At 66.9% G+C, this 25,309-nt stretch overlaps 4 protein-coding genes across 6 annotated transcripts; 1 reads left to right on the forward strand and 3 right to left on the reverse strand.

The window, feature by feature from the left end:
• The first annotated feature begins 389 nt into the window (after positions 1 to 389).
• Positions 390 to 3,365, forward strand: MSS51 (MSS51 mitochondrial translational activator). Its single transcript, XM_066330060.1, has 6 exons — positions 390 to 741; positions 1,043 to 1,198; positions 1,422 to 1,546; positions 1,713 to 2,276; positions 2,762 to 2,855; positions 2,929 to 3,365. The coding sequence occupies exons 1-6, from the start codon at positions 449 to 451 to the stop codon at positions 3,197 to 3,199; spliced, it is 1,503 nt and encodes a 500-aa protein (XP_066186157.1). The 5' UTR covers positions 390 to 448; the 3' UTR covers positions 3,200 to 3,365.
• A 1-nt stretch (position 3,366) lies between these two features.
• On the reverse strand, positions 3,367 to 9,793 carry LOC136368097 (cytoplasmic phosphatidylinositol transfer protein 1-like). The gene is given in 10 exon segments (XM_066330086.1): positions 3,367 to 4,254; positions 5,191 to 5,254; positions 5,329 to 5,484; positions 5,614 to 5,709; positions 5,795 to 5,866; positions 6,301 to 6,308; positions 6,475 to 6,563; positions 8,014 to 8,162; positions 9,176 to 9,340; positions 9,343 to 9,793. Coding segments are annotated over 10 exon segments (1,158 nt in total). The 5' UTR covers positions 9,436 to 9,793; the 3' UTR covers positions 3,367 to 3,988.
• A 2,584-nt stretch (positions 9,794 to 12,377) lies between these two features.
• On the reverse strand, positions 12,378 to 13,822 carry LOC136368093 (myeloid-associated differentiation marker-like). The gene has a single exon (XM_066330081.1). The coding sequence runs from the start codon at positions 13,507 to 13,509 to the stop codon at positions 12,643 to 12,645; it is 867 nt and encodes a 288-aa protein (XP_066186178.1). The 5' UTR covers positions 13,510 to 13,822; the 3' UTR covers positions 12,378 to 12,642.
• A 464-nt stretch (positions 13,823 to 14,286) lies between these two features.
• Positions 14,287 to 25,089, reverse strand: SEPTIN12 (septin 12). 3 transcript variants are annotated; one of them, XM_066330057.1, is made up of 11 exons: positions 25,035 to 25,089; positions 21,745 to 22,734; positions 16,769 to 16,990; positions 16,200 to 16,328; positions 15,955 to 16,036; positions 15,722 to 15,859; positions 15,407 to 15,524; positions 15,234 to 15,329; positions 15,005 to 15,101; positions 14,749 to 14,800; positions 14,287 to 14,645 (listed from the first exon to the last, which is right to left on the reverse strand). In XM_066330057.1, the coding sequence occupies exons 1-11, from the start codon at positions 25,087 to 25,089 to the stop codon at positions 14,501 to 14,503; spliced, it is 2,124 nt and encodes a 707-aa protein (XP_066186154.1). In that variant the 3' UTR covers positions 14,287 to 14,500. The 3 variants fall into 3 exon arrangements, with proteins under 3 accessions (XP_066186154.1, XP_066186156.1, XP_066186155.1); XM_066330059.1 differs by lacking the exons at positions 21,745 to 22,734; positions 25,035 to 25,089 and adding an exon at positions 19,941 to 20,155; XM_066330058.1 differs by lacking the exons at positions 21,745 to 22,734; positions 25,035 to 25,089 and adding an exon at positions 17,683 to 17,803.
• Positions 25,090 to 25,309: the final 220 nt, after the last annotated feature.

The raw sequence follows: 25,309 nt of genomic DNA on the forward strand, positions 1-25,309 counted from the left end.
GCCCCGGCTGGCCCAGGCCGTGGTGCCCACCCAGGCACTCCCTCACACCCTGCTGGGGACCTTGAGGGGGTGACAGGGGGATCCCCGCAGGCCGGGCTGGGGACCCTCTGGCGGGGAGCTGGCGCAGTGACTTTGTGTCCTCATGGTGACAGAGAGGTCCCGGGGGCTTGGGCAGCCCCCCGACCTCCCCGCAGATTTGCAATGTGGGACGCTACAGCGTTTTGGGGCACCCCACTGCCACCAGCGCGGCTTTTGGGGCGGGAGCCGGACCCCCGGAGCGGGTTGGCCCGTTCCCGGGGAGGGGATGCCCAGAATAGCTCCGCTATCCGATTCCGAGGGGCCACGGCCGTCTGCACCGCCGGCTCCCGGGGGCTGACATTTGAGCCCAGCCGCGGGGACGGGCCCGGGACTGCCCGGGATCTCCCGACACTACCGGGAGAGGAGCGGGATGGCGGGCGGGAGGCGCCGTGGGGGTGGCGGGCGGCGCGGGGGACCCCGGCAGCACCCGGGGACCCCCGGACCGGCCTCCTCGCCCGCACCTCTCTCTCCTGCAGCCACCACGGCCCAGCCAAACGCAGGCGCTGCCCCCAAAACCGGCCGCTCCAAGAAGGCCCCGGAGGAGCCAGCGGCGAGGGCTCCAGACGTGGACTCGCTGGGCTTCCAGGCCATGGACCGCAACGTGCCGGGGCTGTCCCACGTCATCCTGCAGAAGCTCAACATGAAGAGCTACGAGGACTACAAGTGAGTGAGCACCCATGAGTGCCTATTCCCCACCCCCGTGGGGGGGAAAAACGGGATGCTCTTCCCCTGTGTCCCCCAGCAGCTGGAGCACCTACCATGGCTCATCCCACCCTCATGGCTCATCCCACCGAGAGCTCTGATGGGCTCCTGGTGGACCCCTCCAGAGTGCCTGGCTCCCTGTCCCCACCCAGGCCAGGATGTTTCTGGCTAGAGCTAAAAATCTTGGCAGCCTCAGAGGGAGGACATCAGCCCCACCGTTGTGGCAGTGGGCTGGATTCTGCTCTCCCTCTGGCATCTGCAGGTCTGCCATGGATGGGAGAAAGAGCGGCAGTGATTTTGGCATTCGGACGTATTTTGACATGTTCCAGAAGATGGAGGACACCTTCAAGTTTTGTGTCGAGTGCAAGAAGCTCCCTGATGCCCTCCCGGACCCCAAAAGCCTCCGCCGTTGCAAGAGGTATGATGGAGATGGTCTGATGGCACAGGGATGGATCCATCTCTCACTTCCAGCCTGGTGGCTGGGATGAAGTGAGAGGTGTCTCATCCCACTGCCCACCTCCAGACATGGGGCACCCCCAGAACAGTGACATAGCCCTGAGAGGGGGTGGCAGGGAGCCAGGCTCGGTGGGCTGGATTGTGTCTCCCCTCCCCATGGCTGGGCATGCTGCCTGTCTGCCCAGGTGCCAAAATGTGTACTACTGCGGCGTGGCGTGCCAGCGTGCCAACTGGCCCATGCACAAGAAATTCTGCAAGAAGCTGAAGTTGGTGGCCCTGGACCGGCTGGTGGAGTGGCTCATCTTCACAGGTGGGACATGTGTTCCCCTGGGCCTGCCTGACCCCCATGCTGGGCGGCACAGGTCCCATGGTGGGATATAGTGTCCCTTCTCCAGCCCCACTCCCACAGCACAGGTGGGACAGGCATTCTGGGCTGTGGCACCACCACTGTGCCCTCCAACCTCCTTACCCCCCAGGGGACATCCCATTTCCCACGGACACCTGGACAAAACCTGCCCGGGACGTGAAGGGCTGGGAGGACTGGTTCTCCATGCAGGAGCAGCTGGAGGAGAAGCTGGGTGCCATCATGGCCGGGCGGTACATGACCCTGCTCTGGGCCAACGCTGGGAAGCCACGGCCGGAGGACGCGGAGCTGCGGGAATCCATCCGGCGCCTGGTCACCGACTTCCACTCACGGCCACTCACCATCGGCCTGGGACTGCGGCTCTTCGGCATCGACCCCCTCACCAGGCCCCTCACCGTGCACGTGGTGGGGGCTTCCCACGTGGAGACCCTCAACACGCGCCTGACGGACTACGACGAGCTGACACGGATGTTCCCGGGGCACCAGGGCATGGAGATGGTCATGGTGGGGGTGGACGTGGTGGACGGACCCATCATGAGGCCACCCCTGACCACGCTGGCGCCCCGGGGAAGAGTCTATCTCAGCAGCTACAAGGGGCTCTACCATGACTTCTGGGAAAGCCACGTGGAGACCAAGCTGGCTGCCCGTCCTGACCTGGTGGTGGGCTTTCACCCAGGTAAGGGCCTGTGCCATGGAGGGGTCGGACCCTCACACCCCACTGCTGGGATGGGGGCATTCACAGGGCACATGGGCTACAGGTCTGTCCTGAGCACCCTGGCAACACCTGGGGCTGAGCCTGAAGGTGGCCTGGGACACACCCAGGGCTTTGCACCAAGGCACAACGGGCAGCTGGGAGGACCCCTGGGACATGGCTGCCTTGTCTCCCCACCAGTCACTCTGTCCTGCCTGTGTCACCCACTTGCAGGTGAAATGGCTCCTTCCCTTCAGGTCTTGGTGCTGTGACTTAGCCCAGGACTCAGAGCATATGGGGTGCCACATGTGCTGGTGGGGACCCAGACCCCATCTTGCTGAGGGCTGCCAAACTCACTGCATACTCTGGGGTGCCCAGCACAGAGTGGATGCATTTGGAGTCAGCTTTCCCCAGGGCCAGGGTGGGATGGGAAAGAGGCCCTCACAGTCCTCACAGCTGTGTCCCCACAGGTTTCCATGCCTGCCCAGACCTGCTGGCGGGCTGGCTGCCCACCCTGCTGCTGCTGAGGGACTATGGCCTGCCCGTACTCTTCACCGTGTACAGGTGAGCACAGTCCCAGCGCCCTGGTGAGCCGGCACAAACACCCGCTGACGGTGCCTGTCCTCTCTTCTGGCAGCGAGCAGGAGCTCAAGGCCTCCCTGCAGATCCTTGTGGAGCTCGAGACGCACATTGTGGGTTATGCCAGCAACCCCTTTGCCTCGCTGCGGCCTGAGCAGGTCTACTCGAGCCCCAACAAACCACCCGTCTACTGCAGCTCCCACTACATCGCCCTGCTGGGAGCAGAGCCTGTGCCGGGGGCCGAGGAGCTGGAGGATGATGATGGCTGGCAGGGAGGAGAGCCCAGTGCCGCTGCTGTGGCTGGGGGCATTGCCCCAGGGCTGGCCTGATTCCTGCTGGCCAGAACCTCACTGCCCACCCAGGGCCTCATCTCTGCATCCTGGGATCAACGATCCAGAAATCCCTCACTACACAGATGCAGGCCTGGAGGATGCGGCACCCCAGCACAGGCATGGCACCCTTGCACAGCACCAAATAAATCACTACCAGCAACCAGTTGCCGTGTCTTGAGCTTTATTTCCAAAAAGGCCTTTGTTTTCCTAAAGAAAACAAGGGGCTGAGCCCACCCCAGCCCCTTTGGAGCAGCCACGGCCTCTGGAGGGACAGCGAAGGGGGCCCCGACTGCGGGACCAGCCGTGCACGGGGCTGTGCAGCCCCTTGGGGTCTGATGGGGAGCCCCAGCCCAGCGCTTGGCTGTCACTGTCACCCTCTCTGTGCCCCCACGCTGGTGCCTACCCTGCAGGGCACTGCTCCAGCCTGGCACCGGCCACGGCAAGTGGGCACCAGCTGGCACCTCCCCACTGTTCGCCAACCTCGGTGGCTCTTGGGGACACCGGAGCGGGTGGAGTCGAGGGAAGCAGCTCCCGCGGCATCGCCCGACGCTGCCGGGGACCCGCGCTGGCCTGGCGTCCCCGCCTGGTGCAGCCAGCGGGTCTGGCATCGCAGTGGTGGCACTGACCCTTGTGGGCACCCACGGTGGCTCAGGGGGGCCAGCACACCCCAGGGCTGCCAGCGCCCTGACGGCGGGTCCGGGTCCCTCCCTGGGCTCTGCGCCTGTCGGTGGGGCCGGGGTGGGCGGCAGAGCTGGCACAGTCCAGCACGGAGCGGCACTGCCGGCGTCATTCGGCGCCAGCGCGTTCCCGCAGCGCGGGCAGCGTCAGGGTCTCCGGCGCCGACTTCTTCCGCGGGCGAGCCTTGGGGGGAGCCAGGAACTCGGGGGCCTCGTCGCTGAGGGGGGTGGAGGGGGCGCTGGCAGGGGCCGAGTGCGTGGCCGCGGGCTGCCCCACCTCGCTGACCGAGATGGCCGGTGCCACCAGGCCGATGAGCTCGTTGGTGGCCTCCTGCGTCTCCTGCTCGTAACGCCGCACCTCCTCCATCGTCATCCCTGCCGAGCACAGCCGGGCTTGGGGCCGCTCGGCACGGCGCGTCCGGCACCCCCTCATCCCGGGGCAGCCTGCGCCCCGCGCCCCGGCTCCCCACCGAGCTGGGGGACAGCAAGGGGACAGGGGCTGGAGACAGGGGGACGGGCAGGGAAGAGGATGCTGGGCAGCACAGCCAGCTCCCCAACTCCAGCGCCAGCCCAGCCAGCAGAGGGGAGGGATGGACAGGCAGCGCAGGCAGCGCAGGCAGGGGACGCGCGGGGAGGGCAGCTGGAAGGGAGGACACTCCGCCGCGGGGTGCAGGGGGGGCACAAGCCCCCCTGCCTGCACCCACCCCCAGGCAGCAAGGCGGGGGCCGGGGTGTCCATCCCCGGCAGGCAGAGGGGTTTAGGGGTGCTGGCTCCCCAGCTTTTGGTTTGTGGCCACTTGCATCTGAGTCTCGAAGGCCCGGACCTCTTCCAGGGACATGTCTGGAAGGCAGAGAGCCGCTCACCGGGATGGTCTGGCACCCGCCACCAGCTGTCACCAAACCCGGGGCCCTCGTCCCCATGCCCGCACGTGGCAGCCACCTGCAGCGCGTGTCCCTGCCAGAATGGAGGTGCAGGCAGCACAGACAGAGTGCTGGGACCCCTCTCCCCATCCTCCTCGAGGGGTGCAGGGGAACGTGCAGCGTGCAGGGGTGAGCAGGCAAGAGCAGGCAGCAGTACAGGCAGTGCAGGCAGCAGTGCAGGTAGCACAGCAGCTCAGGCAGAGCAGGCAGCAGTGCAGGCAGCAGTGCAAGTAGCACAGCAGCTCAGGCAGAGCAGGCAGCAGTGCAGGCAGAGGAAGAGCAGGAGCTGTGGTGGGGTCAGTGGCATCAGCAGTTAGGCCTGCAGCCCCCTCCCTCCGTGGGCACCGTGTGCCCCCCTCCCCGTAGCCCCGGGGTGACCCCACGGACTCACCGCACCACTCGTCCACCCAGGCGAAAGCCTGCCGGTGCCCAATGAGCAGGATATCCCGGATCACCTGTAACACCAGGGGGGTCAGCACCCTGTCACTGCTCCCCCATTGCCCCCCAACCCCGCTCAGGCCTCCCTCACCTTGTGCACGAACTGCTCCACCCGCGTCTGCAGCCCCCACACCTCGAACTTGACGCTCACCAGTTTGTAGGAGCACATGATGGGCTTGGTGTGCTGGCGCCAGCCCTCCCGCAGCGGCCCCCGGCCTGTTTTGGCTGAGCTGAAGAAACGGGGGTCCTGGGGGGATGGGGAAGATCAGGGCCATGAGTCCCCCTCAGGACAGGAGACAAGGGGGTGGCCTCAGGGGAGGCCGAGGCCACGAGGGGGTGGCCTTGTCCCCAGCCACCCTGGTACTCCCCATGGTACCTCCAGGCTGCGGTAGTAGCGCTCAGGAATCTCGTCGAAGGCGATGTCCAGGAAAGAGACCTCGTGGTCGCCCAGGATTTTGTCACTGTGGAAGATCTGGGGAGGGGAGGGAGGATGAGTGACACGACAAGGAGTCATGACATGATGAGTTTGCCAGTTCTCAGCTGCGGTGCACACTCACATTCTCGCTGTCCCCGCAGTTGTCCTCGTACTTGGTCTCGATGTAGATGGAGAACTTGGGCAGGAAGGAGCACTGCAGGGAGCGGCTGTCAGCTGGTCCCCGAGGGACACCACTCCCAGGGATGCCCACCCTGAGGGACACTCACCCCAAGAATGCCCATCCCCAAAAATGTACAGTCCAGGGACACTGATCCTGTGGGACACCCACCCAAAGGACGCCCAGCCCTGAGGGACAGCCACCTCCAAGGATGATCCCCCTCAAGGAACACCCAGCCACAAGGACACCCTCTCTAGGGGACTCCCAAGGAAATCCAAGCCCAAGGGGACACCCACCCTGAGGGATATCCAGCCCTAAGGACACCCACCCAAGGGCCACTCACCATGGTGACACCCACCCTGAGAGATGCCCACCCTGAGGGACACGCACCCCCAAAAATGCCCCCCCAGAGCCTCCTCCCCAGCCAGCTGCTAGGGAATAGGACAGGTCATCCCATGCCACATCCTTACCGTGTACTCTGCAGGGACACCGTGGCACATCAGCATCACAGGGTGGCATCACCGGGTGATATCACAGGGGAGAGAGGGAGCAGTGAGACCAGGTGCAGCCCCTGCAGCCCCCCCACCACTGGGCAGGGACATGGTGCCCAAGGGTGCCCGTCCCATGCCCAGCCCAGGGCTCACCCGTGATGGTGTAGGGGTAGTAGTTCCAGGCCTTCTCAGTGATGTAGAAGATGCGGGGAGTCACTGCCCGTGCCCAGCTTGGCAGTTTGCTGTGGAGAACATGTCAGGGGACCCCCTCAGGACAGGACATGGACTGCCAAACACAGCCCAGCTCTGGGTCCCCCATTCCCACCCCAGGAACCCTACCTGCTACCTAGGACCCTCACCTCCACCCCAGGGTGCCCCCAGGCACCTTAGGACCCATCTGCACCTCATCTGCATCCCAGCACCTCTCCCAGAAGCCACTGCCACCTCCCCAGTACCTGCATCTGCACTCCAACATGGTGCACCTCAGGACATCCTCAGGATCCCTTGTCACCTCCCCAGGACCCTCACCCCTGCCCCAGCTCCCCACCACACATTCTCACTTCCACTCCAGGATGCCTCCAGGGACCCTCACTTGCACCTCAGAACACCCCCAAGGAGCCCTGTTACCTCCCCAGGACCTTCATTTGCACCCTTGGATTATCACCTGCACCTCACAAGACCCTCAGAGACCCTTGTCACTTCCCCAGGACCCTCCCCAGCACATTCACCTGTATGCCAGGACCCCCCAGGGATTTGTGCCGCCTCCTCATCTCCACCCCAGTGCCCCCATCCTCTCCTCAGTTCCACACCTCCTCCCCAGACACCCTGACCCCTTCCCCAAGAAACACCCACCCTCCATCCTGGACCCTCTCCCCTCCCCCAGGACCCCTCCATCTCCCCAGGGCCAAGTCCCCCAACACTGTCCTGTTCCCTCCCAGCACCCTGGCAGGATCAGCCTTCTGAGGAGTTGGAGGTGGGTTTTGATTAATTTTCAGGCGTTATAAATAAATTTCAGGCGAGAGGGGAATCGTGAGTGCTGCAGCTAAAAATAACCCATCTCATACTAGCAGCTCCTGGTGGGGAGCAGCCCGTGTCCACAGGCAGCTGAGGGGACACGGGGACAATGGTGCTGGGGACCAGCGACTGCCCCACGGTGACACGCCCAGGGCCCGGGCATTGCCAAGCCCCCCGATCAGGCACCTGGAGGTGGGTGCCCACCAGAGATGGGTGGGTGTACCCCTGCGAGGTGAGGGCGTGTCCTGAGGTGGGTGCATCCCACGAGAAGAGGGCAGCCCCCCAAGATCAGGGCAGCCCCCCAAGATCAGAGCACCACAAGGGATGGGTATACCCTGAGAGATAAAGGCAGCTCCCAAAATTTGATGCAGACCCCAAAGATGGGTGCGCCCCAGGACTTGGGGACCCCAGTGGGAGTTACACATACAGCCCTTGAAGATGGGTGGATGCCTGGGAACCTGCACCCCGGGAGATGGGGTCACCCCTGGGAAATGATGGAGACAGCCCAGGAAATGATGGGGGTAACCCTGGGAATCAGCCACACTGCAGCCTGTCCAGGACACAGGAAAGAGGTTCCCCAGGAATTATGGAGGAAGAGCTGGGGCCACCTCGATGCCTGCCCATGCCTCCCCCCACGCAGTGCCCACCCAGCACCCATCACCGGAGCCACAGGCTCACCTGGAGAGGTGGACACGCTTCTCAGTGAACTGGCCAGGGCCGTGCACGGGGTCCTCGTGGGGCTCGTTCTTCACCACCTCCACGCCCTCGCCCTTCTCGCTCTCCTGGTGGCTGTGCTTGCTGATGGTGTAGAGCTGTCCCACGCGGTACTGCAACCACAGTGCCTGCCCTCAGTGCCACCAGCCCCGGTGACCGCCCGGCACAGCCTGGGGGCTGAGCCACGCTGCCGAGAGGGGAAACTGAGGCACGGAGCAAGGAGTGCCACACCCTGAGCCGTGCAGCGGGCAGGGGGTTCCTGGGGCACCCTGTGTGACCTCCCGTGTCCCTAGACTGTCCCAGCTCCAGGCAAGGGCTAGATCCTGTTCTCCCTGTGCTTTCCCAGTGCCTTGCAGAATGCCTGGAGGTTTTCTGCTTGGCAAACTGTCTGGGAGCCAGGGAAAAATGTGTATCTGTATGATATATATGGATGTGTCTATGTCAGATATATAACTATAAGGATGTATGTGTGTAGCTGGTGGTGCAGCTGTGCAATAAGGGTTTGACTGTTCTGCTGAAGATCCTGTCCACCACCGCAATGGCCAGCAAGATTTTTCCACCCCACTCTGCCTAAATGACAAGCTTCCCCAGGTGCCACCAGGAAGGGACTGCCCAGGGTGGGCGTCGCTGTAGGTCCCCGCTCCCCAAAACGACCCCGTGGGCACCAGGTGCTCACGAGAGACCTTTGCCCAAGGCTGCTGCCAGCTGTCAGCGCTGTTTGCCGATGGCATTCAGGCTTCCTGCCGGAGCAGGGATGGAGCTTATGGTGCCACGGGCATCCAAACCCCCGGTGCCCTTCGCCTGCTGGTCCATCCCCTGGTCCTGCTGTGCCCCGGTGCTGCCCTCGGGCTCTGTGCTCCCAGGTGGCCGTGCCCAGGGACAAGATGTCCCCCCACCTGCACCCCAAAGTACGGCTCAGCCCTCGCACGGTGCATCCCGAGCCCAGCACACCCCGGTCCCTGCCACAAGCCGTGCCACGAGGAGACAGCAAAGGGTCACCGCGTCCCTCTCAGGGCAGGAACCGATCCCCTGGCGCTGCTCTGAGTATGAGACCCCTGCCCACAACCCGTCCATCCCTGACGCCCACGGGACTCTCCGTTCCCGCCCGCCGCGGCCCCGCGCTCACCTCCTCGGTGGTGAGCGGCATGCAGATGCGGTACTCCTTGACGAGCATGGTGACACGGGCACGGTGACACGGTGACACGGGCACGGCGGGCAGCGCGGGGGTCAGGCGGAGGCGTCGGCGCTGGCGGGGCCGCAGCTCATTGCGGGGGGCGGCGGGGAGCGGAGCGCGGGGGACGCGCCGCTGCCTCCCACGCTCCCATCCCAGCGCCCCGCGCCGGAGGCAGCCGCCCCGCTCCCGGTGACTTCACGAGCCGTTGCCATGGCAGTGGCGTGAGGTCACCCGTGCGAGGAGCAGCCTGGGTGTACCCAGCTGGGGACACCCCGGCACCCCAAAACCCTCCCGGCGTTAACCCCTTCCCTGCCGGGCAGATAAACGCATCCCTACGCAGCCGTCTTGGAGCGCACGTGTCCCCCCAAATAGGGTGCCGTCCCTTCGGGGTGGCACTTCCCCACCCAGCTGTGGTGGCCAGTGCGGCAAGAGGGTTGCAGGGACATGAGGATGGGGTCAGACCTGCCCGATGCTCCTGGGGACCCACCTCTGGGCACCCACACTGTCCTATCCTGAGGGGTGATCCCCGGGAGCAGAGGATCATGTCCCTGAGATAGGACATCCCTTCCCTGGGCAGGAGCTGGATCCCCTTCCCCGAGGCTTCCCCCAGCACCTGTCCCAGCCAGCATCCACCCTGGGGCTGCCCCCCAGCACCCACCCCAGCCATGGCACTGCCAGGCTGGCACACTCCCTCCCCTCTCCAGGGCTGAGGATGCTCAGAGTGAGTATCAGGACAGCTCAGGGGGCTCCTGGACGTGCCCCCCAGCCCCACAGAGAAGGGAGGGGACGTGAGCTCTCCTGAAAGTCACCCTGGGTGGGGGATCAGGCCTTGGAAGGGAAGATGGGGGCTCACATGGGGTTTTGTCTGGAGGCAACTTGCCCATCTGGGGACACAGGGACATCCTTGGGGGTTCAGGGTCATAGCGGGACACAAGGGCATGTTTGGGGGCACCGGGGGACACAGGAGTGTCTCTGGGGCCACAGAGCCATTTGAGGCTACAGGGACATCCCCGGGGGACACAGGGACACCCTGCTGACAGGGCGGAGGGCTGGGTGCTGGCGTCAGGTTTCAGGGACCCCAGTACCGGGGGCAGAGGCAGCCCCGGCAAACGGGAGATGACACCCCGGAGACTCACCGGAGCGCTGCAGGGCACGGCGTTCCCCTCCCCATCCCGGCAGCTCAGACCGGCCCCCACCGGGTGAAAAAGGAGGAGCCCCCCGACCGGGCTCAGCCGCCCTTCCCCCACCGCCGTCCGCGGCCGCATCCCCCCCCCCGGGCCGGTCCCCGCCGCCCCCGCTGCCCGCACTCACCGGCCCGCGGCGGTGCCCGCTCCCACCGCCGCCGCCGCCGCCGCCGCCGTGCCCCGGCCGTCCCGGGCCGTGCGCAGGAGCGAGCCGCCCCCCGCGCCGCCTCCCGCGCCGCGGCACACCGACCCCTAGGGGGAGGAATGCACCGGCACCGCACCGGCACCGCACCGCACCTGGAGCGGCACCGCAGTGACAGCGACACCGGCATGGACACACGGGCACCAGCCCCGGCACCGCACCGCAGTGACAGCGACACCGGCACCACGGCCCCGTGGCGCGGCACACAGAGACCCTCCAGCGCCTGGGCTCCTCTGGCAAGGCACAGAGCGGCACCGGGACACCCCTGGCACGGCACAGAGCGGCACCGGGGCACCCCTGGCACGGCACAGACCGGCACTGGGCTTCCCCCACCCACCAGGTCTCAGGTCCTCCCAGCGACCCTCAGCACTGCTGTGTGCCCCAGCTGGGGGATGCCCCGATGGGGGTCCTGGGCTGCGTCCCCCCTGGGAACCCTCAAAGCTCCTCCAGCCACTCACTTGCACCCTGCTGCAGCCTGGCCCCTGTCCCCACAGCCTCACCACACCCCACGTGCTGGCACTGCCCATGTGCCATCCACAGCCACGCTTTAGCAGCACAGCTCATCATCAATGACACCGCTGTCACTCCTCGTGCCTCCCGTCCTCTTTCCTCCACTAATCTCCATCATCCTGGGACTGCCAATACCCAGGGCTCGGGTGCTGTACTGGGCTGTGTCTCTCCACTGGCATTTTCCCATTATTTGCTCCCAAAATTCTGCCATTCCCTCCAGCCCTGCTTCCTGGGGTGCAGGGGAGTAGCCCATCAATCCAGCCTGATGGCCGCCGTGGGGACCGGGATCGGGCAAAGGGGACACCCACCAGGCCACCCTGTGGTGTTGCCATCACTGGCACTGCTGGGAGCCAGCCCTACAGTGGCCTTGGCACTGGCCATAGAAGTGCCACCTGCCCAGGCACTGGGGCACCTAATGGGCTCTTTTGTGATTGCCAGTCTGTGCCATCTCCTGGTGGTGGAGACCCCACTTTGTGTCACCCTGTGAGCCCCAGGGAAGCGGTGATGGGCCCCGACATGGCCCTGGCAGCCCCACAGCAGCAAGGATGGCCCCAGGCTGTGGCCAGGACAAGCAGTGGCAGAAGGAACAGCACGGGAACAGTGGCCCCAAAACCTGCCAGGGTGCCCCACGGGCACCCATCCCACATCCGGGAGCACAGTGCCAGGAGCTCTGCCCGCGGGCACACCTTCCCTTGCCTGCCCTGCACTGCTGCCCTCTTCCCACATACCAGCCTGTGGTGTCACTGTCCCCCCGTGCTGTGTGTCAGCACCCCCAGCCCTGGTGGTACTGGGCAGCAGCCAGCCCCACTCTCCATTTTCCCCCAGGGAGGGGACACCACAACAGCCCCCAAAGGGGGGACTCCAGCCCTCCTTACCCCTGGGATTAAACCCAGCAGGGTTCCCACTGGGGTGACTGTGGTGGTGACAAGGACCCAGCCATGCTGGTGACAAGTACCTGGCGGGCTCTCAGCCCCCCCCAACAGCTGCATTCCTCCTGAACCTGTTTGGCAGGGCCCTGTGCAGGTGCCAAGAAAAAGGCATCCGGGTTGGGCTTTTCCTGGTCATGCCCTGCTTCACTCCAGTGCCGAGTCAACAAGGAGAAGAAGGGATTTTCTGGAGCCTGGTGCCCCCACAGTGCTGCTGGTGCCCCCCAAAGTCACCCAGAGCTCCCAGTGCCAATAGTGTCCCCCAGTTTCTCACCCCCAGCAGGGATCCTGTAGAAGGTTGGGAAGAGGAAGAAAGAGGAGGCAGAAACGAGTGAAAAATGACCCAATTTAATCCCAAAGCCCCCTCAAGCTCCGGAGTTTCGGGAGCCCCTCGTGGCCCCTCCAGCCCCCCCTGTCTGTGCAGCCCGTGAGGCCCCGGGCTGAGCGCACCCCTGGGAGCACCCCCTGGCTCTCTGCTCCAGCACGGGGACAAGGAGCTTTCCGAGGCATCCGGCCTCTTCCTCAGCTCCGCTGGCAGCCCCGCGCCGCCACCGGCACCCAGCCGCGTCCCACCGCCCTGAGCCCTGCCCCGAGCCCTTAAGGAGGTGCCCTGACAAAGACCATCCTGGTGGAGTAGACCAGGTCCACCAAGTAGGCGATGAGGTTGAAGATGGTGAGGAAGGTGACCCCCAGGCACTTGTTCCACCAGCAGTTTGGGCCGCAGGAACTGGGGCGACTCCGTCCCTGGAAGCTGTAGAGAGGCCAGAGGACGGTGGCAGTGAGGTACATCAGCAGGGCCAGGAAGTTGTACCCCACTAGAATCTTCTCCAGCGGGCAAGGAATGTAGGTGAGGCAGCGGCCGATGGTGAAGACGATGATGAGGAGGGTGAAGATGAAGCAGATGGAGTAGACAGCCACACACCACATCAGGCCGGGTTTCCCATTGTATCCATCCAGCAAGGAGAAGATCAGGCAAGCCACATAGGCTTCAAAGACCTTGAGGAGCCCGGGCACGGTGGACAGGAAGCTGCTGATGTCCCCTGGCTTGGCGCGGGTCAGTGACACCTCGACGGCGTAGGCGAGGAAGCAGAGGCAGGAGGCGGTGGTGGCCACGGCCTGCCGGGCACACAGGTTGGTGTTGCAGGGGCTGCTGATGAAGGTGGAAGGGAAGACCACCGAGGAGGTGAAGATCATCAGAGCTGCCAGCATGGAGAAAGCCGAGGTGAAATCATCCCAAGAGAGAGGCAGCATGGAGTAGAGCTCCAGCAGCTCCAGCAGCAGCACTAGCAGCGTCACAATGAAGCAGAAGCACCAGGTGAACATGCACCACGTGCCGTAGGGAGCCTCAAAGCGGCCGGTGGAGGCCACCAGGCTGAAGGCGAGGCAGGACAGCACAACGGCGAAGAGCCGGGCGATGCCCACCCAGGAGGTCAGGGCACGGAGGTTCACCGTGGCCACGGCCATGGTCCAGCCGCGCTGTGCCCACACCGCGCTGGGCAGTGGGTGCTGCCCGCTGCCACTCTTATCTGGGTGCTGGGGAGGACGGGTGGGGCGCAGGGCAGGGAGCCGCCGGCCCCCCCGAGCCGCCCGTGCCAAGGACCCCCGGCTCTGCTGCCGCTGCCACCACGCCGGGCGGCTGCTGGGGGCTGGCGGCCTCGGGGCGGGTGGATCATTAACGCGGGGCTGGGCAAAGGGCGGTGACGCCGAGCCCTGCGCTGGGGCTGGGGCGGGCAGCACGTCACCATGTGCCACCGTCCTGGCAGCGAGCCCCAGCCCTGCTCACGGCAGGACGTACAAAAGGGCTTTTCATGCACCTGCAGAGTACCGGCGGGGCCACCCCGACACCTTGGCAGGTACCGGGGCTTGCCAGCCACTGGGTCCCCCGAGGGGTTTAGGGGCTGCACCCAGTTCAGTGCCTCTGACAGGGCGGTGCCACAGCTGGGTGTAGCCCCTTCACACCCTCGTGGGCGACATCTCCACATCCCTCCAGCACCTCCACACCTCTCCGGCACTTCCGCTCCCCTCCCAGCACCTCCACCACTTGATAAGTGGCTCAAAGTCCAGCTGTGCCAGCTGCCTCACTGGGCAGGGCGGGTGAGGTGACCACGGGCAGGGCATCTGCACCCTGGTCACACCCCACAGGCAGCGCCTCCACCTCCCCAGTGTGCCTGGCACGGCCCAGCAGCTGGAGCAGCACAGGAGGGTGGTGGCACATCAAAAGTTGGGAGTCCAGCAGGAGGGTGAAGGCTGAAGGCTCTGGATTAACCTTTAATGTCACACAGGGTCCGGGGGTCTGCGCCATGGCAGAGCTTGGGGATGAGGGACCCATGTCAGGGCAGCTGGGCACTCCTGGGAGGGGGTCTCTTCACCCCAGGCAGGTTCCTGGCACAGCCATGGTGGGCAGGGGTGGGCACTGCCGTGGGGTCCAGTGGTGATCTGGGGGGCACAAGGTGGCTCAGAGGTGGCTGCTGGCCTCGCCCTTGCCAGGCAGCCCATTGAGGGGGCTCAGCCCCGGCCGGTTGCTCTCGTTCAGCCGCCGCACGCGGTAACTCTCGTAGTGGACGTTGTGGGTGATGTCCTTCAGGTCCTGCAGGTGCGACCTGCCCGGGGTGGCAAGGGGAGGAAGGGCATCATGTCACTGTGCCCCCCGCCCTGCTGTCACCCCATGGGGTTCCAGCTCTCCCTACCCTGTCCCCCGCTCACCGGATAAGCAGGTCCCGCAGGAGGGGGAACTCGCAGTGGGCTGGGTTCTCCACTGCAAAGGCAGAGGGGCAGGGTTGGCAGGATGGCACCCAGTGGTGCTGGGATGCCTGGGCAGTGCATCCTGGCACGCTCTGGTACCACCAGAGCACAGCACAGCTCCATGCCACAGCTCAGCACCCACCCAGGCAAGGACACACCCGTGGGTGCTGCTCCCTGCACCTGTGGAGGGCTTGGGGGTATGAGGGGCTCTGCTCACCTTCAATGATGCCCCACTTGGTCTTGCGGCCCAGCACCCGTTTGCCGTTCACCTGGTGCTCCTGGTCTGCCCCCACCACGGCGAAGGGAATCTTCTCCTGCCAGCACAGAGGCTGTGCTCGCCCCAGGTGCTGCTCCCCTGGGGTCTCCAGGGTACCTGCTGGGCTCCCCGAGGTCCCTGACCCCCACCCTGCTCCCCAGGGACTGTCCCCCTCCATCCCAGCACTCACACGAATCCTGTCGTTCAGTGCCCTGTCTTCGGGGTCCTGGTCGAAGTCCTCCTGTGGGTACACGCTGATGGCGTGGGTCTTCAGGTCCTCCTGGATCTGCGGGATACAGGGCTTGAGCCAGGGCTGGGGGGGACACGGGGAAGCCCGGGAACCTCTTGGGGACCTGTCCTCACCCGCTGCTTGAATTCTGCCCGTTCCTCCAGGGTGAGCGTGTCGGCCTTGGCGATCACCGGCACCACATTGACAATCTTGCTGAGCCGCCGCATGAACTCCAGGTCCAGAGGGCGCAGCCTGACAAGGACTGCCGTCACTCCCGGGTGTCCCCACCTCCGCCACTGAGGGAGGACCCCACCACTGCCACCCCAGGGTCACTCTGAGGTTGCCCCAGCCCTGTCACACTGAGGTGACCTTCCTCACTACCACCCCAGGGTGACACAACCACCCCACAGTGACCCCATCACCTAGGGGTGCTGTGAGTGGGGACTCACCAGTGACCTGTGGGGGGGACAAAGTAGACACATCCGTGGACCCGAGTGTCCGGGATCTTCCTCTTGCGGGTGATGAGGATCTCCTCCCGCAGGTATCTCTCGTACTGCTCGTTGATGTATTTGATGATCGGGTCCCAGCTGAGGATGAGGAGTTGAGGGACAGCACCTGAGCTCAACCCCTACCCCAAACTGCCACCCACAGAGCTGGGCTCCTGCAGCTCACTGTGTCCTACCAGTTCTCATTGTTGATCTGGTCCCCGAACCCTGGTGTGTCAGTCACTGTCAGCTTCATCTTCACCCCCTTCTCCTCGATGACTGTGGGGCAGAGAGGTGGGTCAGGGGGGAAGAAGCATTGGAGAAAAGCAGGGGACCAGGCATGGGGGATGTTTTGAGAGTGTGAACACAGCTTCAGACCCCCACCCCAGTCTCCTGCTTCTCCCAAGGGCTGGTGGGACATGACCCATGGTGGTGACCGTACCGTGGGTGATGGACTGGAGTTGCACAGTTTTGGGAATGCGTTCCTCCTGGCCGGGCTGTGAGGATTTGCGGCTCACCTTGGACTTGAAGAGGGTGTTCACCATCGTGGACTTCCCCAGCCCGCTCTGCCCTGAGGGGACACCGGCAGCTCTGGTTTGTCCCCCAGAGCAGTAACTTCTTGATATCCACTTGGGAGCATCCCAGAGGTTGGGATAACACTGGTTTATCTCCAAATAAATTTCTTCCCCAATGCAATAACCCCTGGTACAAACCTGGGAGAATCCCAGATTGGGCTAGTCTGGTTTATCTTCCAAACAAATTTATTCCCCAAGGCAATAGCCCCCCAATATCCATTTGGGAGCATCTCAGAGGCTGGGATGAACTCACCTATCAGCATTACTATGTTTTGGGGTATGGGATTACTCCTTTTCAATTGTTTGCTACTTAAATCAGTTAAAAATCACTTAAATTTCCTTTAAATCCCTTAAAAACATGATTTCCCCTGGCATGGTGGAATTTTAGCCAGTATTCCCACCCCAAATAAGAGCAAACCCCACTCCTGATGCTCACCCACAACCATGATGTTGAACTCAAAGCCTGTCTTCATGGTTTTGATTTTCATCTGGTCGAGCACGGCTTCGATTCCCACGTATCCAAAGAGCTGGCAACCCACGGGGCCGGGCGCCATGGAGAGGGGCACCGCCCCCTCCTCCTTCTCCTCCTCCTCCTCCTCCTCCTCCTCCGGCACGGCCGGCGGCTCCATGCTGCGCTCCTCGGGCTCCAGGCTGCTCCCTGCACCGCGGGGTGGGCAAAGGCGGTGAGCCTGGACCCCTCGGTGCCCACCGCTCGGTGCCCACCGCTCGGTGCCCACCCCTGCGCCGGCAGCGTTGCCCCAGCAGCGGCCGTGCCGGCGGGCACGCAGCCCCGGCACATTCCTGCGAGCCGGTGAGGCTCGGCATGGCAACACGGGCACGCCACCCCCCTGTCGCCGCGCCGAAGGCTCCGAGGAGGTGCCAGGGGCATCTTTGGGGTGGTCGTGCCACCTGACCCCACCATGCCACCGGTCGCTGTGCCATCATTGGGCACCGCGGCCACGGCCGGCGTCCTTTGCCCAGCCCACGCGGTCACCCACGCCAGGTCACCTCCTGCAGCACCGCCCCGGCGCTCCCAGGGGGCTCCGGCCCCAGGGCAGGATGTGCCACCCCACAGCGCACCCACATTATACCCAGGCACTGGGCACTGCGGGGCGAGGGGCACCGGGGGTGTCGCGGGTGCAGCGCAATCACCGGCACAACCCCGAGCCCCGAGGGACACGTGGGGTTTGCCCGGGATTGCCCGGGACCGTGCCCGGAGCGTGCCCCAGCCCGGGGGCACCGGAGCCCCGTGCCCGCCCCAGCCCTTTGTGCGGCAGCCCCAAATCCCTTTCTTCCTTCTCCTCCTCCTCCTCCTCCCGCTCCCCAGCACGGCCATTGTTCCGGTCCTACCTCGGCGCCGCGGTGCCCTCGCTCAGCGCCCCGCTACGGGCGGGGGGATCCCCCGGGCGCCATCCGCATCCCCATCCCAGGCGGCGCCGCAGCCCGGCCCCTTCCCTCCGCCAGCTCCCGGCGGGCACCAACCCGGCTCCGCCGAGGCTGCGGCTCCCACGCATGACCAGCATGGCAATATCCCGCCCCCCGCAGCCCCCTCCCCACCCCGGCCGAGCCCCTGCGCCCAGTTTGCCGACTGATCGGCGGTGGGTGGGGAGGGCTGTGCCCACCCGGCTGTGCCCACCCAGCACACGGCACTGCTCAGCCTCCCAGCCAGGCCAGCACGGGTGGGGCCCCTCTCATGGCACGGGACACCCCCCACTCCTCACTTTGTCCCCCATCGCCCCCGTGATGGCCGCGGTGGCCCTGAAAGGGAGTGGCGGTGCCTGGCGGTGGGTACGATCCCCACCGGCACCCACGGGCACCGGGGACCACCCTGCACTGTGGCCCCCGCCCTCCCCAGCAGCACCTGTGCCCAGCCCCGGCACGGCGGGGTGGGACAAGGAGTGGTGGCCCTGCCACCCGCCCCACTGCCGCAGTGCCCCACGGCGCTTGCGTCCCCCCACGCCGCAGCCTCCCCCGTGTGTGCCAGCCGGCGCTTGGCACCGGCGAGGCTGGAGCGGCAGCTTGTGATGGCCCAGGCTGTGAGGGACCTGCTGAGACCATGTCTGTGTGCCACGCAGCCAGGGGACAAGGGGCATGTGTGCAGGGGCCGGCCGGAGCCAGCCCGGGCTCCCAGGAGATGATGGAGATGAGCCACCCCATTGCCATGGCAACGGCATCCCGGCGTGGGAGCCACCCCGCACTTTGCGCCAACTGGGTGCCAGAGTGATGGCAGGTTTGGGGACAGCAGTGTCGCATGTCCCAGCTCCCACTGCGCCCCCTGTGTCGGGGTGTTCCTCGGAAGTGGTGAAACAGCCGCGGATTTCCTGGTGACAGCCGTGACACCCGGCTGGGAGGGCCTGCGGGAGGGCAGGGTGCCCACTCCGGCGGGGATCCACCCACCCAGCACCATCCGTCCCCACAGGGTGTTCCACAGGCTGCCAGGGACGTGGGATGGGAGGTGCCCATCAGAGAGAGGACCCCGACAATTATTGCAGCCCTCCTCCCCGGGGGAAAACAGCCCCCTGTACCCCCACTCTAGCCGCCCGGCCCAGTCCCCACCAGCCTTGGCAGCTGCCAGGACAGACCCAGAACCAAGTGGTGCAGCTGCTGGAGCCATCCAGGGTGCAGTCGGGGAGCAGGTGGGATTTGGTGCTGGCACCCCCCAGCTCCCCAGGGTGGTCGCCAGGGTGCAGCCCCCACGCAGGGGCTCAGCCACTGCCCTGTGCCCTGCCAGTGGCAGCACCGAGGAGACACCCACAGCCAGAGGGCACATCTGTGGTGACCCTGGTGCTGCACCCACCGCTGCCTCTCCCACGGGTGCAGAGCCCTCCGTGCCCCTGCCCTCAGTGCCAAAAAGCCCCGCTGGCAATGGCCAGGAGCCGGCTGGCCACGTGGAAGCTCTTTGGCATCCCCACGGAGCTCCGGGGCAAATGGCTCCTGCAGCCAGACCTGTTCCAGGACTCATCAAGGATGCTCTTATTTTCCAGACAGGGACAAGTAATCCCGGGTCCGTGGTCTTCTCCATGGATTTAATTACCGATGCAGGGTTAATTGGCCAGTTCCCTGCAAAGCCTGTAATAAAGCTTCAAGGGTGGAGGGTGCTGGGAGAGGATGAGCTGGGACAGGAGCTCCCTGTCCGGCTGCTCACCACTGCTCCAAACCGAGCAGCCAGGCACGGGATGGGGAGAGCCTGGCTCTGGGTCCAGCACAAGGGACCTGACCTCTCTGGCCAAGGGAGAGAAATTTTGGGGATGCACCCACCACCTCGGCTACACCACAGCTCTGCCTGCCCAGCTGATCTGACCCAGAAACACCAGTGCCAAACACGACCTAAGGGGCCAGTGGTGACAGTCCCCATCTGCAGCCAGACTCGGAGCCAGACCTGCCCATGGTCACCTCACCCGCCCTGCCCAGTGAGGCACCCACTCGTGGGACCCTCGAGACAGGGCCAGGGGTGACTGGGGACCGTCGGTGAGCAGAAGCAGAAGTGAACCATGAAGCAAAACCCTGCGCGTGCAGCACTGCTGGGGACAAGGGACAGTCACCCAGCCCCGGTGGCAGCATCCCCTGCCCTCGCACCACCCTGCCCACTGACACCACACCATCCCTACCTGGGCGAGCCGGCCGGAGCCGGGGCTGCTGCCGCCGAGAGCTGGTCACCGGGGCCAACTGGCTCCTGGGGTGCAAGGCAGAGGGCGGCTGCGGCCCACGGCTCCTCCTCCGCTCCTCCTCCTCCTCGCCCTGGGCCCTGTGTGGGCGACCCGGCGTGGAAGCGAAATGCGGCGGTCGCTCGGAGCTTCCTCCTGCGGGGTGTGGGACACACCGAGCCACAGCGCCCCGAGGCCATCCACGGGTGTCCGCGGCTGGGGGCCTGGATGGCCTCCCGAGAGAGGAAACAACACGTTCCCACCTCTTCCTGGCAGAGAAACCGCTGTGCCCGAGCAGTGTCTGCCAGCCCCGGGCCATCTGCAGGGCAGCCGGTGCCACCCGCTGCTGCTGGCTCGTGTGTCCCCCCAGCCTGGGCACGGCACGCTGCCGGCCACCAACATGGCTCTGTCCTGACCACTGTCCCCTCATCACCCCGTGTCCCCATTTCCCCGTCTCCTCAGCTTGCTCTTGAGCACCGTGCCCCTGTCACAGCCCTGAGCACTGTCCCTTGTCTCTCTGCGACCTGGCTTGGCCCCAAGCACCGTGCCCCCGTGAGCCCAGCTCAGCCCTGAGCACAACTGCATCACCGCAGCTTGGTCCTGAGCACCGTGTCCCTGTCACCTCATCTCAGCCCTGAGCACTTTCCCCATCGCCCCATCTTGGCCCCAAGTACCGTGTCCCCATGTCCCTGTCACCTTGGCCCTGCCCCAGCTGCTGTCTCCTTGTATCCCCATCACTTCTGACACCTGAACACCATATCCTTGTCCCCACACCTGTCTCAGCCCTGAGCACTGTCCCTCAGTGTCCCCATCACTCTGGCTCAGCCTCAAGCTCTCTTCCCCTGTGTCCTCATGACCCTGGCTCGTCCCCAGCCTCATCCCTCGCCCGGAGAGCCGCGGGCAGCAGGGCAGCCAGGCCGGCTGGGCAGCACGGCCACGGGCATTGCTGGGGGATGATTCACCGCGGCCCGCAGCAGATGTATGGATGCCTTCGCCGCGTCAGTACTTAGGGCCGGCGACGGCGGCTCCACGACAGCCCAGCGAGACGGGCAAAGAGCCCCAAGCGCCCAACCAGGGAGCAGCGGCGGTGGCCGCCGTCTCTCGGCCACCCCGGCGCCCTCCGGCCCTCCTCGGAGCGGCCGCTGGGAAGAGGGACACTTGGCTACCCCTTCCCCACGCTCGGGGACGGGACGGGCTCGGGCTCGGCACGGCGGGAGCCGAGGGCACAGCCGTGCCGGGGAGCCGGGCACCGTTCCCCGCGGCGCTGGGCGCACGCCGAGCACGCCCCGGCGCACCTTGGCCCCCCGCCACCTCCCGCGCCCCACGGGAAGGGAGGAACAGGATCCAGCCCCGTGCCGAGCCAAGGAGGGATGAGAGGGGAAGAAAGCGCTGGACGCGGGACAAGATCGCGGCGATAGCGGCACGCGCGGGGCCCGGCGCGATGGGCACATGAGTCCCGACCTGTCTCCCCGCGCCGGGAAGAGCAATTAGCGCCGGGGCGGTGCGGGCAGCTCGCCAGGCACCGCGGGGACGGGCGGGCCGGGAGCGCTGCCAGCTCCGCGCTCGGCTCCGCGCCTGCAGCCCCCCCACAGCCAGCGCGCCCGGGGCCCCCGGCACGGGGGAGCAGCCAGCTGGAGGGGCTCCTGTCCCCAAAGTCACTGTCGCTCCACGCTCTTCCCGGCGTCAGCTCACGCGGGGTTTTGGCAACGCTGCGCACACCGAGGGGGGCCCGATGGAGAGAGGGGACGGGGACGAGAACGAGTCCTACCGTGCTCCGGCGTCACCGCTGCCCCGCCGCCGTCCGCAGCCTCGCCGGGAGCCGCTGCCGGCACGTAGGGTCCCCGCGGTCCCATCAGCCTGGCGCTGGCGGGGGTCCCCAGGGCCGGCACCAGCACCAGCCCCCCGAGGAAGGCGGGCTGGGAGCTCACTTGCACCGTCTGCGGCTGCGACACCAGCCTGAAGGTGGCGGCTTGGGGGGCCGGCAGTGGCGGCAGCCCCTCGGCCCTCTCCTCAGCCGCGGCTGCCTCTCCCTGTGCCCAGGGCTGAGGAGGGGGCCGGCGGGACGGGATGGGGCTGGCGCTGAGGGTCACCCTCCGCTGCGGCCGGGACACCGTGTGGGGGGCGATGTCCCACCCCCCCGGCCCCTCGGGGAGCGGGGGCAGCCCCGGGGCTGTCTCTGTGCCATCGTACGGGGGCAAGGAGGAGGAGGACGAGGAGGAGGAGGAGGAGGAAGGCGGGTGGGTGCGAGGCTGGGGTGCAGAGCTCTGTGTGCCCCACGGCGTCCCCAGGCCCGGCTCCTCGGCGATGTGCAGGTCCAGCGCTGGCAGAGAGCCGTGGCTGGCAGCGGCCCCGCGGAGGGGATGATCCAGCTCCACCGGGAAGACGCTGCCATGGGACGGGACCTTCTTCAAGCCGGGGCTGGCGGCCGGGGGGCTGCCCGGGGGCTGGGGGGGCCCGGTGGGCGCGGGGCTCTCCAGGCTGGAGGAGGAGCTGCGCTGGCTCTCCCCGTCACTGCCCGGCCCCCTGGCGAAGGCCTGGCGGCTCTGGAAGGAGGCGGCGCGGGCGATGCCGGTGCCGGCGGTGCCGCTGGCCGGGCCGGTACCGAGCCGGGTCCGCAGCACGGGGCTGGGGCCGGGGCCGCTGCCCATGCGGGGCGGGTGGCCGGGCTGCAGTGCCTGGTGGCTGTCGCCGGTGCCTGAGGACAGCGGAGAGCCGGGCGCCTCGTCCCCATCTTCTGCTTCGAATGACTTCTTGAGCGCTGGGGGCAGAGAGAGAGATGGTGGCATGGGAGTGGTACCCGATGGCACCCGTCCCCTCCCCGTGCGTGTCCCCCCATCACCCAGAGGTGCCCCCTGCTCATGAGCCCGTCCCACCGAGGACCCCAGCCCGGCGCCAGCTCCTCCCCAGCCCTGCGGCGCTGTCCCCGCGGGTTTGATCATTGTTCCCCGCTTTATCTGGCCGGTGCCGCCGGCTCCCCTCGTAGCACACTGCCCGCTTTATTCCCCCTGAAAGGGATCCGGCCGAGTAACCGGATCCCCGCCTGACCCTCTCCCCCTGCATCCAGCCAGGCAGCCGGCGGGGAGGATTCCTGCCCTTTCCCGGGCCTTAACCCTGGAGCCCACCGATGGCAGGCGGGCCAGCGCTATCGCCGCGCTCATGGACTGTCACAGCCCGTTCTGGTGGCTGCTGCTGCGCCTCCCCCGCGGCTTCACAGAGCCACGAGCCCACGGCACAGCCCTGGGTGCCAACGCGCCCCCACACGGACCCCTTGGCTCCCCCCGCAGCGCTGGGCCCCGGCGTGAAGCTCCTGCTGGCACCACCTGCGGGCGCTTGGCAGAGGATGCGGGGACCGTCCCCCACGGGTGTGACCCCCGTGAAGCCCCCACGGCGCAGCCGCCCCCTCTCTCCCCCCAGCCCCGCAGGAGGCTCCCCAGGAGCTGCCCGGGGGCTCTGCACGGTGCCGCGGAGAGCGCGGGGGGCCCGGGGTCCCCCCGGAGATTTCCCCGCCCTCCCTGCCAAGCGCCGAGCGGCCGCGTCCCCTCGAGGGGCTCCGTGGGGCGGCCCACGCCGCGCCCCTGCATCCTCACCGCGCCGGCACGTGTGCCAGCCTGTCCCGGCACCCCCCCGCCGGCAGCAGCCCGCCCTCACCCTCCTCTTCCTCGGCCGTGCTGCCGGGGGCAGCGGGGTGCTGAGGGTCCATCCCTGTCCCCTCCCCTGGTGCCCCTGTGCCCGGGGCAGGCCAGGGGTCAGAGGCCGGGGCGTGGGCGCTGCCAATCACCGCTGGCCCCAGGGCAGGTAATTCCGCGGCCGGTCCAGCCCTGCCCCACCGGCCGGGCCGCCGGGGGCCACGGGGTCACGGGGCCGGCGACCCCCTCCCCACATCCATGTCTCTGCTTTGTTACCGCCCAGAATGCCTCCTTTTACCCCGAACCTGCTTCTGGCCCCTCAGCCAGCCTCATCCAGAGTCCAGATGATGTCCGGAGTGATGGGCAGGGGGCAGCAAGGAGGGGATGCAGGGCAAGGTGGGGGTGGCAGGCGCTCGGAGGGTGGCAGAGGGTGAAGGGGGGTGGCAGGAGGTTTAAGACGGATGGCGGGTTGGGAGAATGGCAGGGCATGAGAGTGGGGTGTCAGGAGGTTTAGGGGATGGCAGGGCGCTCGGGGGATGGCGGGAGGTAAAGGAGTGGGGCAGGAGCTTCAGCGGGGGGTTTGGGGGGGATGTGGGGGTCTGGCGGGGGTTGAGGGGTGTCAGCCGGCAGCGGCGGGGTTAAGGTGCCCGGGGTAGGTGCACACATTCCTCCCCGGCGAGGGCAGCAGCAGCCCCGGGGTCGGGTTTCGCCTCCCGCCCCCGGCCCGGCCCCGGCCCCCGCCGCAGCCCCCGGCCCGCGGCTGAGAGCGCGCACACGCGGGGAGCGCGCACAGGGACCCCGCGGGCACACGAGGGGGTCCCGCAGCTTTTCCTGCTCCCTGCAGCCTGGGGAGCGCCCCTTGCCCACCCCACAGCCGCGCCCCCCGAGAGCTCCCCTGCATCCCCCGGGCTGGGGACAGAGCAGCCCCCCACCATTCCCAGTCCTGGGGGTCGCCCCGTGTCCCCACCATGTGCAGCCCCCGGGGGCGTTACCCCACGCCGCCCTCAACACGCAGCCCCTGGAGGGGAGCGGAGCCCCCCACGATGCTGAACCCCGGGGAACCCCCCCGGCCACCCCAGATGCCCAGCTCAGCATCCCCCTCCCCCCCAGTCCCAGCCCCCGTGGGGAGCGCAGCCCACCCCAAACCCCCAGCCCAGCAGGAGCAGCAAAACCCCCGCACCGAAACCCAGGGCCCGGTGCTCCCCCCTGGGGGACCCCAGCCCGCCCAAAAAGCCCAGCCTGCAGCATCCCCCCCAACCAACCTCCGGGCGGGGGAAGGGCAGCCCCCTACGATACTCAGCCCTTGAGGGACACCCCCGCCCCCCAAGAGGCCCAGGCAGCAGCGTCCCCCCCTCCGGGGGCATCCCCCGTCCCTCCCACGACACCCAACTCCGGGAGGGTCCCCGCGGAGGGGCCCCGGCCCCGGCCGCACCTTCGAAGTCGGAGAGAATCCCGTCCAGGTGGTCCTTGACCGAGAGCCGGGCCATGGCGGGGCGGGGGGGGCCGGGGCTGCCGCCCACCCGCGACCCCCGCATGGGGAGGGCGCAGCGCCGGGGGAGCGCAGCGGAGCCCACCGAGCCCCGGGACGGGACGGGCCGGCGCCGGCTGCCCTCGGCGGGAGGGGAAGGAGGAGGGGACGGGCCGGGGGAGGGGAGGGGAAGGGGAGGGGAGGGGAGGGGGAGGTCCTGCCTGCGCCCCCGCCCCGGC

The sequence above is a fragment of the Sylvia atricapilla genome, chromosome 15 (assembly GCF_009819655.1).
Source record: "Sylvia atricapilla isolate bSylAtr1 chromosome 15, bSylAtr1.pri, whole genome shotgun sequence".
NCBI classification, from domain to species: Eukaryota; Metazoa; Chordata; class Aves; order Passeriformes; family Sylviidae; genus Sylvia; species Sylvia atricapilla.

Coding starts and splice junctions, on each gene's coding strand:
- MSS51 (XM_066330060.1), top strand. CDS start 449: ATGGCGGGCGGGAGGCGCCGTGGGGGTGGCGGGCGGCGCGGGGGACCC. Junction 1,547..1,712: donor GGAGTGGCTCATCTTCACAG/GTGGGACATGTG, acceptor CTTACCCCCCAG/GGGACATCCCATTTCCCACG. Junction 2,277..2,761: donor GGTGGTGGGCTTTCACCCAG/GTAAGGGCCTGT, acceptor GTGTCCCCACAG/GTTTCCATGCCTGCCCAGAC.
- LOC136368093 (XM_066330081.1), bottom strand. CDS start 13,509: ATGGCCGTGGCCACGGTGAACCTCCGTGCCCTGACCTCCTGGGTGGGC.
- SEPTIN12 (XM_066330057.1), bottom strand. CDS start 25,089: ATGGCCCGGCTCTCGGTCAAGGACCACCTGGACGGGATTCTCTCCGAC. Junction 16,037..16,199: donor ACTCCAGTCCATCACCCACG/GTACGGTCACCA, acceptor TCTGCCCCACAG/TCATCGAGGAGAAGGGGGTG. Junction 15,525..15,721: donor GTCCCCCCCACAGGTCACTG/GTGAGTCCCCAC, acceptor AGTCCTTGTCAG/GCTGCGCCCTCTGGACCTGG.